The sequence below is a fragment of the Petaurus breviceps genome, unplaced genomic scaffold (assembly GCF_028583685.1).
Source record: "Petaurus breviceps papuanus isolate PSGF00001 unplaced genomic scaffold, PetGlider_PUasm1.0 90778, whole genome shotgun sequence".
NCBI lineage: Eukaryota > Metazoa > Chordata > Mammalia > Diprotodontia > Petauridae > Petaurus > Petaurus breviceps.
The window spans coordinates 2226918-2248701 of NW_027187343.1; the positions used below are offsets into that span (position 1 = coordinate 2226918).

General features: G+C 35.3%; 1 protein-coding gene across 4 annotated transcripts in view; it reads left to right on the forward strand.

Moving 5' to 3' along the window:
* Nucleotides 1–21784, forward strand: part of AHCTF1 (AT-hook containing transcription factor 1) — a 111740-nt gene that overhangs the window by 8899 nt on the left and 81057 nt on the right. For 2 of the 4 annotated variants that reach the window (XM_069069127.1, XM_069069128.1), the window contains exons 2-4: nucleotides 13148–13212; nucleotides 15127–15257; nucleotides 21027–21276. In XM_069069127.1, the coding sequence (XP_068925228.1) occupies nucleotides 15133–15257; nucleotides 21027–21276 (375 nt within the window). In that variant the 5' untranslated portion in view covers nucleotides 13148–13212; nucleotides 15127–15132. The remainder of the gene's footprint in view (nucleotides 1–13147; nucleotides 13213–15126; nucleotides 15258–21026; nucleotides 21277–21784) is intronic. The other 2 variants (XM_069069125.1, XM_069069126.1) reach the window with 1 other exon arrangement.

The following is a 21784-nucleotide window of genomic DNA, read 5'->3' on the forward strand; positions in this document are numbered from 1 at the left end:
AAATTCTTGGGGATTGCTCTTAACATTGCAACAGTAAAACTTTTTTTGTTTGTTTTGTTTTTTGCTTTTTGGAGGGGCACTTGGGGTTAAGTGACTTGCCCAGGGTCACACGGCTATTAATTGTTAAGTATCAGAAGCCGGATTTGAACTCAGGTCCTGCTGACTCTGGGGCCAGTGATCTATTCATTGCACCACCTAGCCGCCCCAACAGTGAAACTTTTTAGGGAAGTTTCCAGATTAGATTCTGGAACAGTACGTTGTAAGGATTTTTAGGTTTCTAGATCACATTGCATATTATTTGAAGGGGTAAAAAGTGCCTTGTGTAATCAGGTTTATCATCCAACTACTCCAGGGTTATGTCTTTAACAGTGTTATTGTTTGTTTGGTTATTTAGCAGATATTTATTGATCCTGTTATGTACAGGGCATCAAGGGATATTTTGGTTGTCTTCCTTGACGATTTCAGAAAGTTACATGGATATCTGAGAGCATTCTCATTTGCTCTTTATAATCCATCAGTCACAAATATAGCTAAATCTTTTTTTTGAAGCCATTTATATTTTTACATCTCTTTAGGTCATAAAATTGACTTTAGAAGGTCACAATATAATACTCATTGTTGATTAAAAAGTCACATTTGATTCTGTAGAGCCAAGGAACATAATTTTTTCCAAGTTGTCTGCCTTGCTTGTGTTAGAATCATGCAAGATTTCTTGAAGGATATAACAACAAAGATAACTTAGTTCTTGATTGTTATCAAGCAAGGTATTAAAATAGGATATATGTATTCACAAAAGGCGTTTGCCACTGTGTTCTGGGACATCCAAGATAGTTTGCCTACGAGTGGTAAGGTTATACAGATGCTCCTTCCTGTTTGTGTATGACATTGTACTGATTTTATTAAGTACTGAGACAGTCATTCAAAGTAGTGTGATCCAATTATCCACACAGGAACAACCAATTGGTGAAGAATGCCCATTGACCAAACGTCTAATGTATAAAATAGTCTGGTTAATGGGTATTCTGTGTATTTGTATATCTCTTGGGTAGAAATAACATAAAGTGAACTGTGCCCGTAATTGAACAGGAAAAGTATAGTGGGTAAGATAGCCTTTTGAAAATTGTGTGGAACTTTTAATGATCCCAAGCTTTCCCCTGAAATAAAAGCCTATTTTCTTCAACAGTACTCTTCTAATAATGTTTTACTGCTTTGAGTCTGTAATACCCCAGTCTCTGAAGACTTAAAGTTAAGGGGTTACCCAAAGGGTAGTGGGGAGGTAGGTATGTAGTGGGCATGAGCAAGATGCTACTCCTGACTAACTGAAGCACTGTAAAGGATGCAGAGGTGTACAATCAGGAAAAAAAATGGTAGGCAAGATCTGCCTGTCACATCGAGTAATAGCCATGGGATGTTTGATGGACGACAGAATTGTACAGATTGAGATAGAATAGATGACTTATGGCCTTCACTGGAGAAAGTATAGCAGTGCATCAGTGGTGTTGTTGAAGAGTGATGGATTTGGAGTCAGTGGACCTAGTTTGAGGTCTGTCTTCAGCTTAGGTAATGCCTGTGTGACCATGGACAAGTCACTTAACTTGGATCTCATCTTCCTTATCCATAAGATGAGAGGGCTATACTAGATGAATTCTGAGTTCCTTTGTAGCTCTACATTTAGGATCCTCAGTTTATTTCTTTTGGTTTTTATTCTTTTTAGTATTTTGAGATTTGGTGAATAATTTGCCAACCATCTAGTATTTTACTTTAAAAAATTTTTTCCCCAAAGAATCCAAGTATTTACTGATGTATTTTTTGTTTTGATTTTGGTATCTAATTCTTTATATTCTTGTTGACTTAATTGACATCAGTCATATCACCCGCAGGCTCAGTCTGAAACACAGTATTTTATTTAGTTCATTTTATTTTTTCTTTTTGGAGGGCGATTGGGGTTAAGTGACTTGCCCAATGTCACACAAGCTAGTTTTTGTGTTAAGTGTCTGAGGCTGAATTTGAACTCAGGTCCTCCTGACCCCAGGGCCGGTGCTCTACACACTGTGCCAGTTAGCCACCCCCAGTTAAATCCCATTTTGTTTTTGTTTTGTTTTGTCTAGTTAACCCATACTGGGGAAGGAAACAGGTTGGAAAAACCCTTCAAATTATACTTTGGTTAGCTAACCGTTTGCAGTAAGTTAGTTTTATCAAGCTTCCAAATAGCCACTAAAAGCAGTCTGGGTGAAATTATGTAAGATCGTTGAGTACAAAGTACTGTTCTTTCCTCCATGCCTTTTATTATGAAAAATCTCTGGAAAAGTTGCTGAAGGAGAGACTACTTAATTAAATAAGGTTTTTTTTTTCCCAGCAACTATCTTTGAAAGAAAAAAAAATGATAAATTGTACAAAGGTTATATTTTTTAAAGAGCCCCAAAAAAGTAAATACAATATAAATTTGTGAGTAGAAAAAAATAGAAATTGCTACTTAATTGAGGTGATTCAGCATTTATGTTTATGTATCTAATAGTGTTAGGAAGTATATAATAATTAAAAGCTTTGTGTGTCAAATTTTGATAGATTTAATTAAGGAGGATTAAATATTACATACCCATAGATTTTGTTTCATGAACCGTCATTTTTTTTTCTTTTTGCCTTTTGGAGGGCAATAGGGGTTAAGTAACTTGCCCAAGGTTACACGGCTAGTGTTTTTTTGTGTGTGTGTGCTAAGTGTCTGAGGCCAGAACTGAACTCCGGTTCTCCTGACTCCGGGACCAGCGTTTTACTCACTGCGCCACCTAGCCGCCCCATCATTATTTTTTTTTTTTTTCTGTTCTAAAGAATAACTCGGGACATCGAGGTGGCACAGTGAATAGAGGACTGGCCCTGGAACCAGGAGGACCTGAGTTCAAATGCCGCCTCAGACACTTGACAAACTTATTAGCCATGTGACCTTGGGCAAGTCACTTAACCCCTGCCTCCCACTCTCCAAAAAGACCAAAAAAAACCAAAGAATAACTAAACACTTTTTAAGAAAAGAAACCTCTTCTATCCTACTAACATGATTTTTCTTTATTGTGAACTTTAGATGTTGCCTTTTAGAGGACCAAATACATTAAACTGTCTTATTTCTGACTAAATTTTTTTTCTTCCACACAAACTTAATATTTAATTTTCTTAATTGCCATAGCTAAAATTCTCTCCATTAAAAAAAAAATGTCTTCATATATCTTTGCTTTGTAGGAAAGTTGGTTTAGGTCTTAGACCTTCAGATTCTTCAAAAACTTATAAACACCTTGTAATTTTTGATAAGTTACCGTTGCTTTCCTGTAATAAAAACTTCTCCCTATATTAGAAATTTGTATGTCATTAAACCGTGGGTAGAGTGTCACAGCATTGTGGTTCTTCAGTTACATAGGTAACATAATCTGGTCTGTGATGAGTATAGTTTTTACCTTTTGAGTCATATCTGGCACCTCAGATAAGGAAATCCTGTATGTGCTTTAACGTGAACATAAACTTTCCTTTGTTGCAATAAACTACTTTGTGAAAGTAAAGACTGCTTTAACTAGTTAAATATTCTGTACATTAATCAATCATAAACCATTTTTTGTATAAATTACAGAAGGTAGAGTTTTGGTTTTGTCAATCATGCAGAGTAATACAAAGGGCAACAGAAGCTAATATGTTGATATTGAGAGATACTTTAAAAATACTGAATGGACTCTTTGATATGGAGTTTCTGGACTTAAGGTTACAGGTTTCCTGGGTTACTTAATGTAAATAGGTTACTTAATATAAATGCCAAAATTCCTTGCTTGTATAAAAATAGGTAATAAAAAGTCATCCTTAGAACTTTTTATATAACAATTAATAAAAGTGATGTACTTAAACTGCTTTGGAATCTTGAAGATTTGATGAATTGAACTTGTGGGATCATTAAGACATTGAGTACAAATTATAGCTTTAGGATTCTGTAGTGTAACAGTAAGTATTATACCGATTCTTAGTTCCAGCTAAAATCCTACTTTCTTCAGGAATCCTTTTCTGTTCCACTTTATGATAGTTAAGGGCAGCTAGGTAGAGCAGTGGATAGAGAACTGGACCTGGAGTTAGGAAGACTCATCTTCCTATTCAAATTTGTCCTCAGATGCTTACTAACTATATGATCCTAGACAATCAACTTAACCCCATTTGCCTCCATTTCCTCATCTTTAAAATGAGCTGGAGAGGCAAATGGCAAAATGCTGTAGTATCTTTATCAAGCAAGCCCCAAATGGGGTTGCAGAGACCTGGACAAGACTGAAAACAACTGAATGACAAAAATTAATGCTCTGTTGATCTTATATGTATTTCTTGTTTGTACGTAGTTGTTTGCCTGTTGTCTCTTCCGTTAGATTGTGAGCCCCTTGATGGCAGGAACTATCTTTTGTGCTTCTGTGTATTCCCAGTCCTTAACACAGGTACATAGTAAGAAATTAATATATGCTTATCAATTGTCATGTCTCCTTGAAGTTGACATTGTTGTCCACATCTAGATGTTTAAGTCATGTGCTTTTTTTTTCCCCGGTTTTCTTAAATTTCACATTTATTCTTTGGGGGGTGGGGCATTCATTTTAAAAACAATTTTTTTTAAAATTCTGTCTCTCTGAATCCTCCTTTATCCAGTGAGAAGGCATGAAATGAGATATCAGTTATATACAAAACACTTCCATATTAGCCATGGGGTGGGGGGGGGGGTTTGGAAGCACAATAAAGAAAGTGAAAAAAAAATGCTTCAGTCTGTACCCAGACTCCATCAATTCTTTTTCTGGAAGTGGATAGTGTTTTTCATCATAAGATCTTCAAAACTATCTTAGACCATTGTATTGATCAGAATACAGGCTACTAGTTGGCACAGTGTATATAATGCTGGGCCTGAAGTAAGGAAGTCCTGAGTTCAAATGTGGCCTCAACTGTGTACTAATTGTGTGGCTCTGGGAAAGTTACTTAACCCTGTTTGCCTCAGTTTTCTCATCTGTAAAATGAGCTGTAAAAGGAAATGGAAAACTTATCTAGTATCTTTGCCAAGAAAACCCCAAATGAGGTCATAAGACTTAGACACAATTGAACAACAATTGGTTAGAGTAGCTAAGTCATTCACAATTGGATCATTATACAATATTGCTGTTACTATATACAATGTTCTCTTGGTTCTGCTTACTTCACTTTGCCTCAGTTAGTGAAAGTCTTTCCAGGTTTTTCTGAAATCATCCTACTTTTTTTTTTTTTTTTTGCTTTTTGGAGGGCAGTTGGGGTTAAGTGATTTGCCCAAGGTCACAAGGCTAGTTGTGTGTGTGTGTGTGTGTGTGTGTGTGTGTGTGTGTGTTAAGTGTCTGAGGCCGGATCCAAACCCGGGTCCACCTGACTCCAGGGCCGGTGCTCTACTCACTGCACCACCTAGCTGCCCCCGCTTGTCATTTCTTATAGCTCAATAGTATTCCATTTCAATCATATTGCTACAACTTGGTTCAGTCATTCCCCAATTGATGGGCAATCCCCTCAGTTTCCAATTCTTTGCCACTACTAAAAGAGCTGCTATAAATATTTTTGTACAAATAGGTCCTTTCCCTTTTCTTTGATCTCTGTGATACAGACCTAGTAGTTAGTTGTGTTGCTAGGTCAGATGGTATGCATGGTTTAATAGCCCTTTGGACATGGTTCCAAATTGTCTCCACAATGGTTGGACCCGTTCACAACTCAACCAGTAGTGCATTAATGTTCCAGTTTCTTTATATCCCCTCCAACATTTGTCATTTTCCTTTTCTGTCATATTAGCCAATCTGATAGTTTTGAGGTAGTATCTCAGAGTTGTTTTAATTTGCATTTCTCTAATCAGTAGTGATTTAGAGCATTTTTTTTCATGTGACAATTGATAGCTTTAATTTCTTCTGAAAACTATTCATAATCTTTGACCATTTATTAATTGGGGAGTGACTCATATTTTTATAAACTTTCTGTAAATTCTCTCCCCTCCCAGTTTTCTTCTTCTAATTTTGAATGCATTAGGTTTTTTTTTTTGCAAAAACTTTCTAATTTCATGTAATCAAAATTATGCATTTTACTTCCTGTGATCTCTCTCTTTCTCTTACTTAAACACAAACTTTTCCCTCATCCATAGATATGACAGGTATTTTTCCATGCTCCCTTAATTTGCTTACACTATAACCCATTAGGTCTAAATAATTTAACCATTTTGACCATACAGTGTGAGATGTTGGTCTCTTCCTAGTTTCTACCAAACTACTTTCCAATTTTCTCAACAGTTTTTGTCAAATAGTGAGTTCTTCCCCTAAAAGGTTGGATCTTTGGGTTTATCAGACATTAAATTACTATGATCATTTGCTACAGTAACGTAGTACATAGTAAGTATACAGTTATAGCAATATTGTAATGATAATCAACTGTGAAAGACTTAATTATTCTGATTAAGACAGTGATCCAAGACAATTCCAAAGAATCCCTAATTTAAAAATGTATTGTAGTTTATTGGGTACCTAATCTGTTCCACTGATCCACCATTCTATTTCTAAGTGTCTTTAGATTTTTTGCCTTTAGATTTCCTTGACAGACTAGGTTGTTTTGAACTGTAGCTTCTAATACAAGTTCTTGCAGGTCCATTTGTATTTGGTTTATACTAAATGATAGAAGACAGTTGTGGTTCTCTACTCTCTATTTCAGATTTTGAGTTCCTTCACAGTTCTCATATTTGTTCGTTCACAATTAAGTGGTGGCTTCAGATCATCAGTCCAAATCCAGTATACTTCCCCCTGCTACTCATTATAACCTGAAGGAAGATTGGGATCATAGGATCCTAGAGTTAAATCTATCAAAGAGTCAAATAGCCAAATAGCTAGGAAAGTAAAATGGGAAATATTTAACAAAATACATACAATGGAATATAGATAATGTGGTTTTCTAAGTCAATATGTGACCTGCAGGGATCCTTAAGTATTATTTAATGGCTCCATTTCTATTTGAGTTTGACCCCACTGATCTAGACCAACCCCTTCACTTATTTATTCATTTATTTATTTATAGTACATGAGGAAATTATGTTCCAGCATGAGGATAAATGACTTGCCTAAGGTCACATAATAAGTTACAGTCAGTCTAAACACAAGAACATCATAAAATCAAATAGGAATGTACATAAATAGCTATAGCATATAAGTATTATAGCATTGTTATGTATAAGTTAGATTGTAAGTATTATTATCTATAAGTTAGAATGCCAAAAATACATTGGAGAAGTTTAGTAGGGTAATTCAGGAACAGGTGGATAGGAAATCAAGGGGTGGCACCTGGGCTGGACTTTGAAAGAGTGTGGCAAATGTGTGTGTGGGGGGAGACAATCTTTGGATAATGGGCATAGCTCAAGGCAGGAAGAAATGGAAGACTAATTCTTCCATTTGATTATACTGAAAGGGGGAATACTTAAGAAATAGGCCTGGAAAAGTAGATTAGAGCCAAATTGTGGAGTACCCTTTTGTATCCTTTTATCAAGGAGTTTATATTTCATACTTCAATCATTGGGAGCTGCTGAGGTAGCTAACAAACTGACATAAGATACATGAATTTTAGGAAGATTGGGTATAAGGTTGGGTATAAAGGATGAATTAGAGAGAAGAGACTCTTATTAAATCAATAATCCCTTGTACTTATTTATAGACACATGCACAATCTTTCAAGACTAGGTTTATTTCTAAATTTTTATTTTTTCCTTTTTACTAAATCATTTTCACTTAATACTCTCTCCACCTCAACCCCCATTGAAACCTTCCTTACAACAAGGAAAAACATTTTAGTAAAAAGCCATTACTTATTTTTTATTTAAGAGCAGGACCTAAAGAAAGAACTTCTTTATAAATATTCTGTAATTAATGCTTTTTGTTGTAAATATTTAATTTCTCCTTTATTAGACCACATTTTTTTGGCTTTTTGGAGGGGGGGAAGGCAGGGCAGTTGGAGTTAAGTGACTTGCCCAAGGTTACATGGCTATTATGTGTTAAGTGTCTGAGGCCAGATTTGAACTTAGGTCCTCCTGACTCCAGGACTGGTGCTCTATTCACTGCACCACCGAGCCACCCCATAATGTTACTTTTTTAAAAAAGGCATGATTTTGTTTCTCATTTAGGTTTTTATAGGCTTAGTTATATATGTATTTTCTAGGTTATTGGTTATGTATCCTTTATACATTGCTTTATTCATTGTTCTTTGAGAGAACTTTTTTCCAGTGTGCACTTTTTCTTCCCTCTTCCAGAATCATGTTGGTTACATGGATTCTGGGTTTCTGTATTCAGGTACTGCAGTTTTTTTACTTCTTTGACATGATAGCTGATACTTACTTTTTAAATTTAATGTAGCCGGATTAACCATGTAGGTATTTTCCTAAGTACCACATAATTAGAATTGATGTTTAAAATAAAGAGTTTGAGAAACTACAGAGTTTGAGTTGCCTTTTGAATCAGCATATAATGTTCAGTATAGATTTAGTGTTGTATGTTTTACTTTTTATTTTAAACTGAATATTTCTATATTTTATTAATATTCTTGCACAAATTTCCCATAATGCTCAGTATAGATTTAAAGTGCATGTTTAAAACCTAGAGGGGGGCATAACAGAATGTTTGGGGACTTTTTCTCCATATATATACATATTTTTTTTTTGGAACATACAAAATACCGTGGTTTCAGTACTCCTACTATTACTACTACTACTACTACTACTATTACCATAGGAGCCACTCATACCACAAGATCCAGGAGCAGTACATTTTAATTTTGTTCCCTTGAGAGGTGGTCTTGTATATATGCCTCCTCCCCCATTACTTTGTATTAATTTTGTATATATCTTGTTCATACTTTTATACGTACATGTTGTCTTCCTGTTATAGTGTAAGCTTTTTGAGGGCAGTGATCATTTTCCCTTTTTTTTGTTGTTATTTCCAGTTTTTTGGGCACAAGCTAGAACATGTTATATTAATTTGCTTTGTCTTATTAATAGCGATTTGGGGCATTTTGACCATTTATTGGGGAATAGTTCTTGTTCTAACTACATTTGACTTTGTGCAAATTCTTTAAAATTTTATGAATTCAGAACTGTCCATTTTATGTGATCCTTTTGTGATCTTTTCCATAACCTTTGTTTGACCAAGAACCTGTCCTCTATAGATGTGAAAGATGTCACTTTCCTTGCTCCTAATTTATAACATCTAAATTTTCTATCCATTTAGAGCCTATTGTGTTATATGTCATTTGAGATGTGGGTCTGAAGCTAATTTCCATCAGGCTACTGGTCTGACTTTTGTAGATGTCATCTTTAGGTTTAGCAAACATTTTGCTGTTACTGTGTTCAGTTGTTTCTGGGTTTTATGTATCTACCTAAGCATGTCTGCAGATTGACTTTTCTGTTAACCAAGATGATTAATTGTCATATAGTGTTAGGCCTCCTTCCTTCTCACTTTTTTCAGTATTTCCTTTAAGATTTTTGATTTAAAAAAAAATTCCTTCAGATGATTGTTATTATTCTATAAAAGTCACCCTGTTTGGTAAGTTGTTGAAATCTGTATTGTTATTTTTATTATTCTGACACTGCCCAACCATGAGAAGTTATATCTCTCCAATTATTTAGATCTGTTTAATATTTGGTAGACTTGTCCAAATTGGTTAAAGAATTGCTTTTTATAATTGAAAATATCATAAAAATATTCTTGTTGTCTTTTTGAATGAACTGATAAAAATAGCCGAGACAAGTCCTATTGTCCAGTTTATTTCCTTATGTTCAATTCTCTGTGGAATATTGCAAAGGTAGATGAAATAAATCCTTTTTGTAATTGAATAAAATTAACTGGATGGTGTAATAGAGTACAGGGCCTGGAGTCTGAACTTGGATTCAGGTAGATTTGAGTTCAGATCCCACCTCAGACACTTACTAGCTTTGTGACCCTGGACAAGTCACTTAACCCTGTTTACCTCAGTTTTCTTATCTGTAAGATGAGCTGGAAAAGGAAATGGCAAACCACTCTAGTAGTGTCTTTGCCAAGAAAACCCCAAGTGGGGTCATAAAGAGTAGAACTTGACTCAAACAACTAAACAACAAAATATTTGGGATGTAAGCTCCTTTTCTGTAGGCTCGATGAACATGACCTTGGTAGAACTGCTGTAGCATGTGGGATAATAGGAATGATATATGTACCTTATCTTTTTTTTTTTAATATGACTGTTCAATTTTTCTGGTTTTCTATTCTTTGAAAGTTTTCATTCCATGTAGCTTGGAGATTGAGTACTGATGATGGTAAGATCTATTAAAAACATTACTCTTTAAGTTTTTATGAATTGAATCAATATTATATCTGGGTCCTGGTGGGTAGCAGTTTCATTTGGAATAATGATCAGCTTTCAATCCAGTTTATTGGTTGAGTTCTCTAGGTTGTGGTGGTGGTAATAGTAATAGTAAGTAGTTATAGTTGTGGGAATTGGAATCCATCCTCCACTCAGCTGTCAAAGTGATCTTCCTGAAGTCTAGGTCTGAGTATGTCTGTTAAATAAACTGCATTGACTCCTTTTTACCTCCACAACTCTTTTTCATATTCAGAGCCCCCTAAAACCCACTTCCTCCCCAACTTTCTTCTACACCTTACCTCCATGTTCCACTTCCTTGGTCCTGTAACATCCTAGGATACAATGATACTGGCCTTTTATTCCTTGAACAGGTAAAGAGACAGTGTGTCTCCTAACTCCCGATTTTCACTGGCTGTCTCTGATGCCTGGGTTTCTTGCCCTCATCTCCACCACTTGGCTTCCTTGAAGTCCCAAGTAAAATCTTACCTTCTAGAAGAATCCTTTCCTGATCTCCTTTAATGCTCGTAGTACCTTCTCTTTGTTGATCCAATTTTTTTCTTGAATCTGTCTTGTTTGTACATAGTTGTTTTCATGTTGTCTACTTTGTTAGACTTTGATCTTCTTGAGAGCAGAGATCATCTTTGGCCTTTTCTTTGCAACTCCAACACTTAACATGGTGCTTAGTACATAGTAGACCCTTTATAAATGCTTATGGACTACTGCTAGTAAGTACTACCTTAGTGCTTCATGATGCAGGCCTTTCTTGTTGATTCTTAAAAGTTTTTCCTTAAGTATTGAAATTATTCATTAGTAATCTGTACTTATTCAACTCTAGTTCTCCTCACAGGAGATATATGGAATAGGCCTATTCGTCTAATAATGCTATCGTTAATCAGTTGGCTCACTGGACTCAGAGGCTTGTTGGCCCTGGAGTCAGGAAAACCTGAGTTCCTAAGAAACTAAATAGCTGTATCTCCCTGGGCAAGTTACTTTTCTGTTTGCCTCAATTTATTCAACTATAAAATGGGGATAATAGCATCTACCTCTCAGGGTTGTTGTGAGGATCAAATTAGACAGTATTTTTTTTTTTAAGTTCTTAGCACAATGCCTGGCACACAGTAGATGTGATATAAATGGATTATTCTCTTGCCTTCTACCCTCCATTACTTAAGATAATTGGAGGGGGAACTTTTATGTCCTTCCTGCATGTTTTCCTTTTCAACTCAATTACTGATGTTAGTACAAATTCATTAAAACTCTGAAAGTCATACTACCTCTCCCCTAATTTGTATTCCTGCAGTTGGCTTAAAAACATTTTTATTATAAACCTAACCATTAACAAACAGCCAATAAAATACATTTTCAAAATGAGGATTGAATTCTTATGAAATAAATAGCTAATAAAAAGTGTTTTTAATAGTTGGTTTTTGAATCCTTGTACAAGATTTAAAATTTTTTCTTTTAAATAAACAGTCATCCCTTGACATTTGTGGGTTTTATATTCACAGTTTTGGTAAATTTGTGTTTTGGCCATATTCCCGTTAAATGGGAACTTTTTGAAATTTTAGGCAAAGCATGTCTGTAAAGAAAACTTAAATTGATATTATGAATGCCTATATACTACATATTCATCTGTTTTATAATTTACTACTATAAGTATACATGCATAAATTTATTATAAACAGTTAAATTTTGTTAAGTTTCAGTGTGCTAAAGAACTATGGAGCTATGTCTCAGTACCATCCACACTCAGTCGCTTTCTTAGGAGAAGGAACTCTGTGAAGCAGTACTGGTGCTATGCAGGCAGCTGTGAAGACTGCATAGTATGTGAGATACTAATCTCTTGCATAGAAACTGCAACTTTTTTAAATGGGTGCAGTATGTAGTTGTAATTGTTTTGTATATTAAATATAATCAGAATTATCAAAAGTAAAGTTTTGGGGTGGAGTCTAGGCTTATTTGTATTTTATCACATTCTCAGGGGTTTTGTGCTGCTAACACCTGCAAATATCTAGGGACAACTGTATATTCATATTAAATTTGAGAGTTTTAGTTTCTTTTGAAATCTTTTTTGAATCCTTGACATTGAACATTATCTAAAGCGTGGTGAATAAAAATTTATATCGACAGACCCTGTTAAGGCTCTTAAGAACTTTTTGAGGTGAGGGAAAAAATAGAATGCCTTTGAGAAAAATAAGTTCTTCAAAATATATCATAAATTTAGAATTTGAAGGGATTGTAAAGATCATCATGTCCAGTGCCTTAGACAAGGTCACACAGAGTAGTTAGCATTTTGAATGCAATTCCTCTGACTCCAAATCCATCATTCTTTCCTTTGGGACATACTTAATTAAAGAGTTCAGTATATTCAACTGCAGGCTTAGAGAAGTTAAGTGTTGTAGTTTAGGATCTAGTGCCCAACCACAGTATTATTTTTTATCTTCTCCTTCAATTCCCAGTATTAGGAGCTAGGTACTTAGTTGGTACCATGTGTAAAAAGTTCTAAAGTCTGGAACCACGAAGACCAGAGTTTAAATTTGGCCTTAGTCATTTACTAGCTCTGTTACCCTTGACTGCTGTCTGTTTTTTCTTCATATGTAAAAATGGGGAAGATAATAATAACACCTACCTGGCAAGGTTGTTGTAAGGATTGGAAAAATAAAATTTTAAAACATTTAATGCCATTCTTAGTACCTAGTAGGTTTTTAACAAATGTTTATTGCCTCCCTCCCTATTGGTGAACAGAAATAAAATAAGCTTATCTCGTGTCATTTTATAGATCATTATAAAACTTTCGCTCTGTGGAGGTATCATAAGTAAAGTTTTTAGTGTTGGACTCAATAGGTAAGTGATTCTTGCTCTTAAGATTTTCTGTTTATAACTACATCATTAAGAAAATAAAAGTATTAATGAAAGATGTTTTACTTTTTATTGTGATAGTCAACACTAAAATACAATGCTTTTCAGAAATGCCTTTGAAATCTATTATGGCCAGAAAAATTACTAACCAAAATTATTTTTGGAGGGAAACTCACTCATTGGAAGGCAAAAGATAAAGGCAAAATCTTGGTCTTTTGAGTACATTGAAATAGCAATATTAAATTATTTTAGGCAGAAATTCCATATGTATGTTTGCAATGATTTACAGTGATACAAGGATACAACTTGATTTCTGACACTTTCACTGGTCAAGGGAAATGTAATGTCACAAAAGCTATGTAATGTAGTATGATACTTAGTTATTTTAACATTTTTGTGGGAAAAGTGCTTACTTGAAATTATAAAATATATTAACATAAGTAGTATAACTTCTCTTGATTAATTGAAAAATTATCCAATTTGTAGATTATCAGGATCTTTTCTCTTTTGTTTTTCTTTTTCCAGTAGTTTGATTTCACTGTTCATTAATATCTTCTCTTGGAAGTTTTATTTGAAGCTAGAGAAGGAGGGAAAATTAGATAAATTTTGCTGCTTTTTATTGACCATAACCAAGTTTCATGAGTGAAGGAGAATATAATGAATTGTTTGGATTATTTTGCCCAGCAGTCTGAGTATTGTAGATAGCTAAATAGTTCATTGTATATAATCTTTCAATATACTTTACTAATGAAAGATAGTGATATTGTATCTAGGCCTAGTAATTGATCTTCAGAAAGCAGTATATCTTTTTTTGACATCCTTTTTTCTGAATAATTACTTTTTGCTTTAAGATTATGGCTTTTTTTTCCTTTTAAAAAAGTTTTTTTCGTGCCTTTGTTCTTGGTTTTCTTTTTTAACTTGTCGTTTCTCAGTATTTAGAGTCATAGTGGATAGAGAGGGCTGACTGGTCTAGGAATTCGGAAGACCTGGATTGGAGTACAGCCTTTGACACATGTTAGCTGTGTGACCTTAGGCAAATTATTTAACCTCTCAGTTTCCTCAACTCCCTTTGAAGAAGATATTATAAGACTCACCAACAATAAAAACTTCTTTTCTGCTCTTACTCTTCTGTAGCCCTCCTCCACTCCAAAAAACAAAGTTAAATAAAACCTTACTGTCAATACAGTTCAAAGATTGGTCAACTTTATTGAATTAGTTTAGTTTAGAAAAATGAAAGTGATATACACATACAAATAGATAGGAAATGAAGTCATTTGGGACACCATTTAAATCGAGGCAGGGGGAAAGCCTATTGTAGCATAATGGCACTTGAGCTGGTGAAGATGTGGGCAAAGTGAAGAGGAGGGAAAGCTTTACAGGCATGTGAGTGTAAGGAGTTAGGGAGCAGTTTGTACTAAAGCATGGAGATGGAAATTGGAATGTCACTTTAGGTGGGAGACTAGTGAGGGAGTTTGATTAGTGGGGTAGTTTGATTGGCATGTATAATATGTTAGGGAATAGTAATGTGTCATCATCCTGGGAAAATGGGCTGGAGCTAAATTGTGAAGAGATTTAAATGCCAAACTGGAAATTTTGTTTGGGTTTTTGCCTAGAAGGAGTTACAGAAGCTTCTTGAGTTTAGCCTCTTTTTTCGTTATTTTTCATTTATTATATTATCATGCATATACTGTTTTTGTTCTTGTTTCTTCATTCTGCCTCTTCCTATAAGTTTTCTCATGTTTTCTGTCAATTCTCTTTAGTGCAGTAATATTCCAATAATTGCATTTCTATTAGAATTAATCTAGAATCAGATTTGTTTTTAATGTGATAGAAAAAAATGTGGCTTAGTGGTATTTTTTTAAAAATTATGTTTAATTGTAATGTTATATTTATTTACAGTGAAGTATGCGAGACCTAACTGCACAAGTAACCAGCAGTCTGCTGCGGTTTCCAGAAGTGACTATTCAAGCCCTTGGAGAAGATGAAATAACACTAGAGTCTGTACTTCGGGGAAGATTTACTGGAGGCAAGTTAATGTTTTTGAGATTTTACTGACTCAGTTACACTTTTTACTCTATTTAATAGTTAATGTACTTTTTATATATTGATTCAAGATTTGCAAAGTGCCTAATTTAGGTTATCTCTCTTGGTCCTTGTAACAGAAGAGCAAAATGGGGGAAAAATGCAAGCATGAGGAAGAGATTAAAGAGAAAAGTGGAAGGGCCTAGTACTAGAGGTACTAGAGGACCATACAAAAATTATTTCTACTGCTATGCATTGTCTCTGTTCTTAAGCAATTTACTTTGAGATAACATTCTAGCAAGTAAAATAAGTGCAATAGTTTCTTCTACTTTAGACAGCTAGCACTTTTTTTTCTTTAACACTTTAAAGTTTACAGAATACATTATGTTTGTTAACTCTTGATCTTCATCATAGCAAACCCAAAAGTGATATTATTGTGCCTATTTTACAAGTGAGGAAGTTGAGGCTGAGAGAAGTAAAGTCACTTACCCTTGATTACACTGTAAGTGGCAAGATTTCAACTTAGTCTCCTGGACAAGTTTAGCATTTGAGCCACTATGCCTGTTTACATGGCCACTCTCATAGTTTAGGCATTACTTATTGCCTGGATGTTGCATTAGTTTCTGAATTGGTTTCCTAGCTAGAGTATGCCCTTTCTATACATCCTTTTCACTTCAGCCAGAGTGATTTTCCTGAAGGGCAAATCTCACCGTCACCCCACCTCTGCCTCTTTTGTGTCCCTTCCAATTTTTTTTCAGTACCTTTTTCATGTACCACCTTCTACATGATGCCTTTCCTGATTCTTCCTTCTACTGCCCTTCCTTACAAACCACCTCATACTTATTTTATGTAAATTTATATATGTCAAGTTGTGTCCTCCAATAGAATGAAAACTTTTTGTGGGCAGTGATTGTTTTTTTTTTTTCCCAAGGGCCTACATAGTGAAGTGTTAGCAGTACACTGAATATGAAGTCAAGAAGACCTGGGTTCACATTCTGCCTCAGACAATAAAAAGCTGTGTGACCCTGGGCAAATTACTTAATCACTTCGCACCCTCATTTCTCATAAAGTGGGGATAATAATAGCACCTACCTCTTAGGGTTCTTAGGATCAAATGAGATCATATTGATAAATTACTTTGCAAATTTTAAAGCATTATATAAATATTAGCTTTTATAGTATTTTTATTAATGATATTATAATTAATATTTTATGCGATGGGTGCTTTTGTTAAGCTTGTTATATAATGCTTGTTGATTGACTTACTGATTTATTAAACTAGTTATAGTTTAAAATGTAGTTCTTCAAGTTTAGGGAAAAAAAAGAATTAGAATTTTTATTGTACTCTTGTGCAGTTTTTAAAGGCCCATATTTTTTCCTTATTCTTTTAAGGAAGCACTCTGTGCTTCAGTTTACACTGATAGTTTTTCTCTTTTAAACAGCTCAATTTTAGTATCCTGGTATTGAATCAACATTTTTAAGGAAAATAATAAATCAGAATACTGGATGCTTTTTTATTTACAGCCTTCTCTTCTGACCAAAATAAGGTTCTTCATAAAGTCTTTGTATAGAAATGTATAGAAAAATATTGTAAATTGTATGAAAATGTGATTCACAAAATTTTAACATGGGATTAGCAAACAAGCAATAATGTGACAACTTTACCATCTAACTAGAGGTTGTACTTACTGTTTAATTACGGAAAAACATTTGATTTGGGAGAACAAAATGCCGTCTTCTTGACTTTTACATCAAAATGTCTCCCATTCACATATACAGATCATTTAGGATATCTTGGATTATGTAAAAAACAGAAATAATCCAATTTAAATGATCCTCTTATAATAAACATCAAGCTAAATATAAAACAGGGAGATTTTTATACTTGCCAAAAGTATTTGTTATTGTTATGGATGAGATGCAGTGCAGAGTCCGTGTAGAGAAGGGATTACATATGGATGGTAAGAACCTCTAGATGCTCTTTGAGGGGAGTGTTTGGGTGTGTGTGTGGGGGGGGGGGGGGTGGCATTGTATTGATTGCATCAAGCTCCAAGATACTGTGAGCGTTCTGGAAGTGATCTGTGATAAAGGTCTGTTCATCCTTACAGGAAATGCAAAATGTGTGTTGTCCATGTTTCAACATCCATTTAAATGGGCATGCTGTAGAACTTATCTAGCATTATGTATATCTGGGACAGATAGTATGCATGGGATGGTGGGCTGGGCCCTAGACTCTGAAAAGAAAAAGTAGTCTGGGTTGCTTACAGGAAATTGTACAACTCTTTTACTGCCCTCTAGTTTCTAGTGAATAGAAGTCTTTTAAATACTAACATTTTGCCAGTTTTTGCTGTATGGAAGCAAGATATGTAATCTCTGAAGAACTAGAGGAATTATCATAAGGAGGGCAATAGAAAGATGGATAGTAGATGTGAGCAGACTGCAGCATATAACCAACAAAAATGTGAAGGCCAAGAATAAAGGATATCATCAAGCAGTTGCAATTCAGAAAGACAAGAGTTAGGCAAGAGCAAGGGATGACAAGTAACTGGAGTTTTCCCCTAGTGCCCTTGTAATATCAAGAGAAAGCAAAGAGAGCTTTCAACCTTTGGATGGATCCCCTGGAGAGAACTTTTAGATAAGAGTTAATCTAACAGACCAGGCAAGCTTGGGTAGATGGAGATATGTATTTTTAATGATACAATTCTCACTTTATGTAAATTCTGAATAAAGAATTCTAGAAAATCTACATTCTAAAAAAACTGTCCATTTTACAGTACTGTGCTCTTTCTCTACTCCTATTCACTCATTGTTCCATGCCATCCTATCCATTAGATTTGAAATTAAGGTAAATTGAGAGACAGTGGTCTGAGCATGATCAGTTTATTGATTAGGCTAGCAATAACCAGTAAGTTAGGTTAGTGGTTTCTCTCATGACCAAAGAACTGAAGTAGGACTTAATAGCTTTCATATAGTTCTGGGAAGTACAGGAGAACAAAGAACAGAGTTGGGTAGGTGGGGAAAACAATGTAATTGGTTATAGGGCTGTCAGCATCATGGGGTCAAGGACAACATGCACCCACAGGGGCTCATAACCATCCCTCTGTCTTAGAGGAATGCTTGTTTAATTCATAGAATCTATCTACATCCTGAGACCATTGATAGTGGACCTGGGATAGTAGACTCCCTGGCTCCTAGAGGGGGAGATAAGACCTGCCTTGATTCTACAAGGACAGGCAGGTATGGACAGTATATCTTGTGGAAAGGTACCAGGTCACCTTGTCAGCCTTCAAAGATAGCAAACATGTCATGGCATTTTCCAGGAACTGAAGGTATAAGGGGTAAGTTTCTTTTAACAAACTCAGAAGGGGAACTGAACTCTTATGAATAAATGTTCATTTTTTAGTCCAACTATAAGATTAGGGATAGTAGATCAGGCCTGTATCACTCAAGAATAACAGATTTCCTTGAGGCAAGAGCAGGAGAACTGAACTTCTAAACTCATACACAGAGAAAAGAAATGTAACTTGAACAGTCATACAGAGTGGGGCAGTAACACAAAATAGGATCAGTTACAGAATAGAATCGATTATAAAATTATACAGAATCAATTTAATTCCTCCCCCACACACACACAAGAGAGGAAAAACCCTAAAAAATCAACCCTCCAAATGAAAGCAGAAGAATGGATGGATGGAGAGACTACCACCACTGCTGCAAATTGGGGGCTTTGACTTGAGACCTCTGGCACTAAGAGATGAAACCTTGGCCTTGCTCTGCCTGCATGTCTGTTTTTTGTCCATTAGCATTCAGATACCATGTATCTGTCACCTTCCTCTTCTGTCTGTGTCCATGTCCAGCCCCTGTGTGTCTTCCCTTTGAGTGTTCTTTCTCTGGCTTCTGGCCAGGCCGCCATGTGGCTGGTCCCAGCCCTCTTATGTTCCTCGTGCTCTTGCTTCTCTGTCCCTGGCCCCCACGTGTCCTTGGATCCTGTGCCAAGCCCTTTCCTGCTTTTCTTTCTCTGTCATACACATCCATGGACAAATTCACATTACATAAATGTTGCTATATGTAGAGTTCTAACAGTTAACTTATAATTATGTCAGTAACATTTATACAGCACAGTGTGCTCCGAAATGTGCTAAGCATTTTATAATCTCTAACTTTATATCTCCTTTGATCCTTACTACAAACCCTGGGAAACAGGTACTATTATTAGCCCCCCTTTCACAAATGTGGAAACTGAGGCAGACTTGCCCACTAAATGTCTGAGACATGGTTTGGACTCAGGTCTTCCTGATTCCAGGGTAATGCTCTATCCATTGTGCTACCTAGCTGCCCCATAAAATGTCTGCATTTCATTTATTTACTTTTAATTTAATTATTCCCTAATTATGTGTAAAAACAATTTTAACAATGTCTGTATTTTTAAAGGAATTTCCTGGATCCATGAGATCCATTTAAGTATAGCATTTATATATGTGATTCTATGTGTCAGGCACTGTGCTAAGCGCTTTACAAATAGTATTTGATCTCAGAACAATCCTGGGAGGTAGATACTATTATTATCCCCATTTTACAGTTCAAGAAACTGAGGCAAAAAGGTTAAGAGACTTAACCAAAGCTAGTAAGTATCTGAGGCTGGATTTAAACTTAAATTTTCCTGATTAGGGACTAGTACTTATATACTGTGCTACCTAGCTACCCTTAATGCCCATTTGATCCTTATGATCCATTGTCATTATCAACATCCTCAATCAGACTATGTTATATTACTATTGCTAAGCAGTCTTCTATATGGTCCCTGTTTTCTCTCTTATACAATCCATTTTGTACCCCACAGTCAGATTAAATTTTTTTAAAAGCTGCTTTGATCATGTCAGTCATGTGACATACAATTTTAAATAACTTTGTTTGCCTGGAGAAGAAATCTCAAGTTTGTCCTTCTGACTTTGAGGGTTCCTTCACAACCTGGTCTTAGCTTATCCCTAATTGTTCTTGTATTCAAACTTTACCTTTACATTGCAACATCTTTCTTCTTTTCTTCATTCACAGAACATTACTGTAGTTCAGATTTCCTTATTAGACACCCCCCCCCCTTAACTCTCTCTTTTTCAGTCCATTCTCCATATAACTGCCAAAGTGAATATTGCAGAGTTCACTCCCCTCAAAAAAACCTCCAATCACTCTGTTACATCTAGTATGACATACTAGTTACATCTAGGATTAAATATAAGCTTCTTTCAGACAGTTAAAAATGTTTTAACAGTCTGGCTGCTGCCTTCTATGCCAACCTTATTACATATTGCTCTTTGTGGTCCAGTCAGACTGGCTAACTGTTCTTAATACATGGTACTCAGTATCTTTACACTGACTGTCCTCCATTTCTGGATGTTCTCTATTTTCTTCTCAGTCTCCCAGAATCCCTAGTTTCCGTTAAGACTCAGCTCAGGTACCACCTTCTGTATGAGTTCTAGATTCTCTAGTTGCTAGATCACTTTCCACAAATTCAGAATGTATCTATTTACCTATGTAAATATGTATACTTACATATGTGTATATATATGTTATCCTTCCCCTTAGTGTGTAAGCTCCTCTAGGGCAGGAATAATTTCACTTTTATCTTTGTTTACTTAGTACCTAGCATAGCCCCTCTTATGTAATAAACACTTAACAATAAGTGTTTGTTGATTAATTGGGGATACCTGGTTGCCCTATTTCATATTTTTATAGTTTAACTATATCAAATTAACTCATTTTTTTCTTTTGCTTCTAGGGAGGAACGGATTAGCTTGCCTGGCTTGTGGTCCACAACTTGAAGTAGTAAACTCTATTACTGCAGAGCGGTTGTCTGCATATAGATTTAGTGGAATAAGTGAACAGCCTCCCACTGTCCTTGCAGTGAAAGAATTCTCATGGCAAAAAAGAACTGGATTGTTAATTGGTTTGGAAGAAACAGAAGGGAGTGTTCTCTGTCTTTATGACCTTGGGATTTCAAGAGTAGTTAAAGCAGTTGTCCTTCCGGGAAGGGTATGTATTTCTTAAGAATGGAGAGTTTGGGGTATTCATTTTCCCATCTAATCTAAACTTTCATGCCGACTTCATTATATTGTTTCTCTGTTTCAGAATAAAAAAGGGGGGATGTATATGGGCTTCTTAAGATCATAGATTTAAATCTGCAAGAAAGAACATTTAGAGGTCATCAAGTTTGCATTCTAAAAGCAGCTTACCCAAGGTTTTAACACTTGAATTTACTTAGGAAAAATAGTATTCTTAGCCTTTTGAAATTCTTGTTTGAGGGTCATAAAAGATTGATTTTTAAAACTACCTTTTTTCCTAGAGGTTTTTTGTTTTTGTTTTACTAGGTGAGTTCTAGTGAGGATCCTATATTGGCAGAATCAAAGAATTTCCCTCTAAATTGTATTAGCCACAGCAGCTCATTAGGTTGTTAGCTTTTCTTTGCGTACAGAATATATGTATGTAAACATTATTTGAATCCCAGGTAAATTAGGCCAAAGATTTATTCACTTTTTTAAAG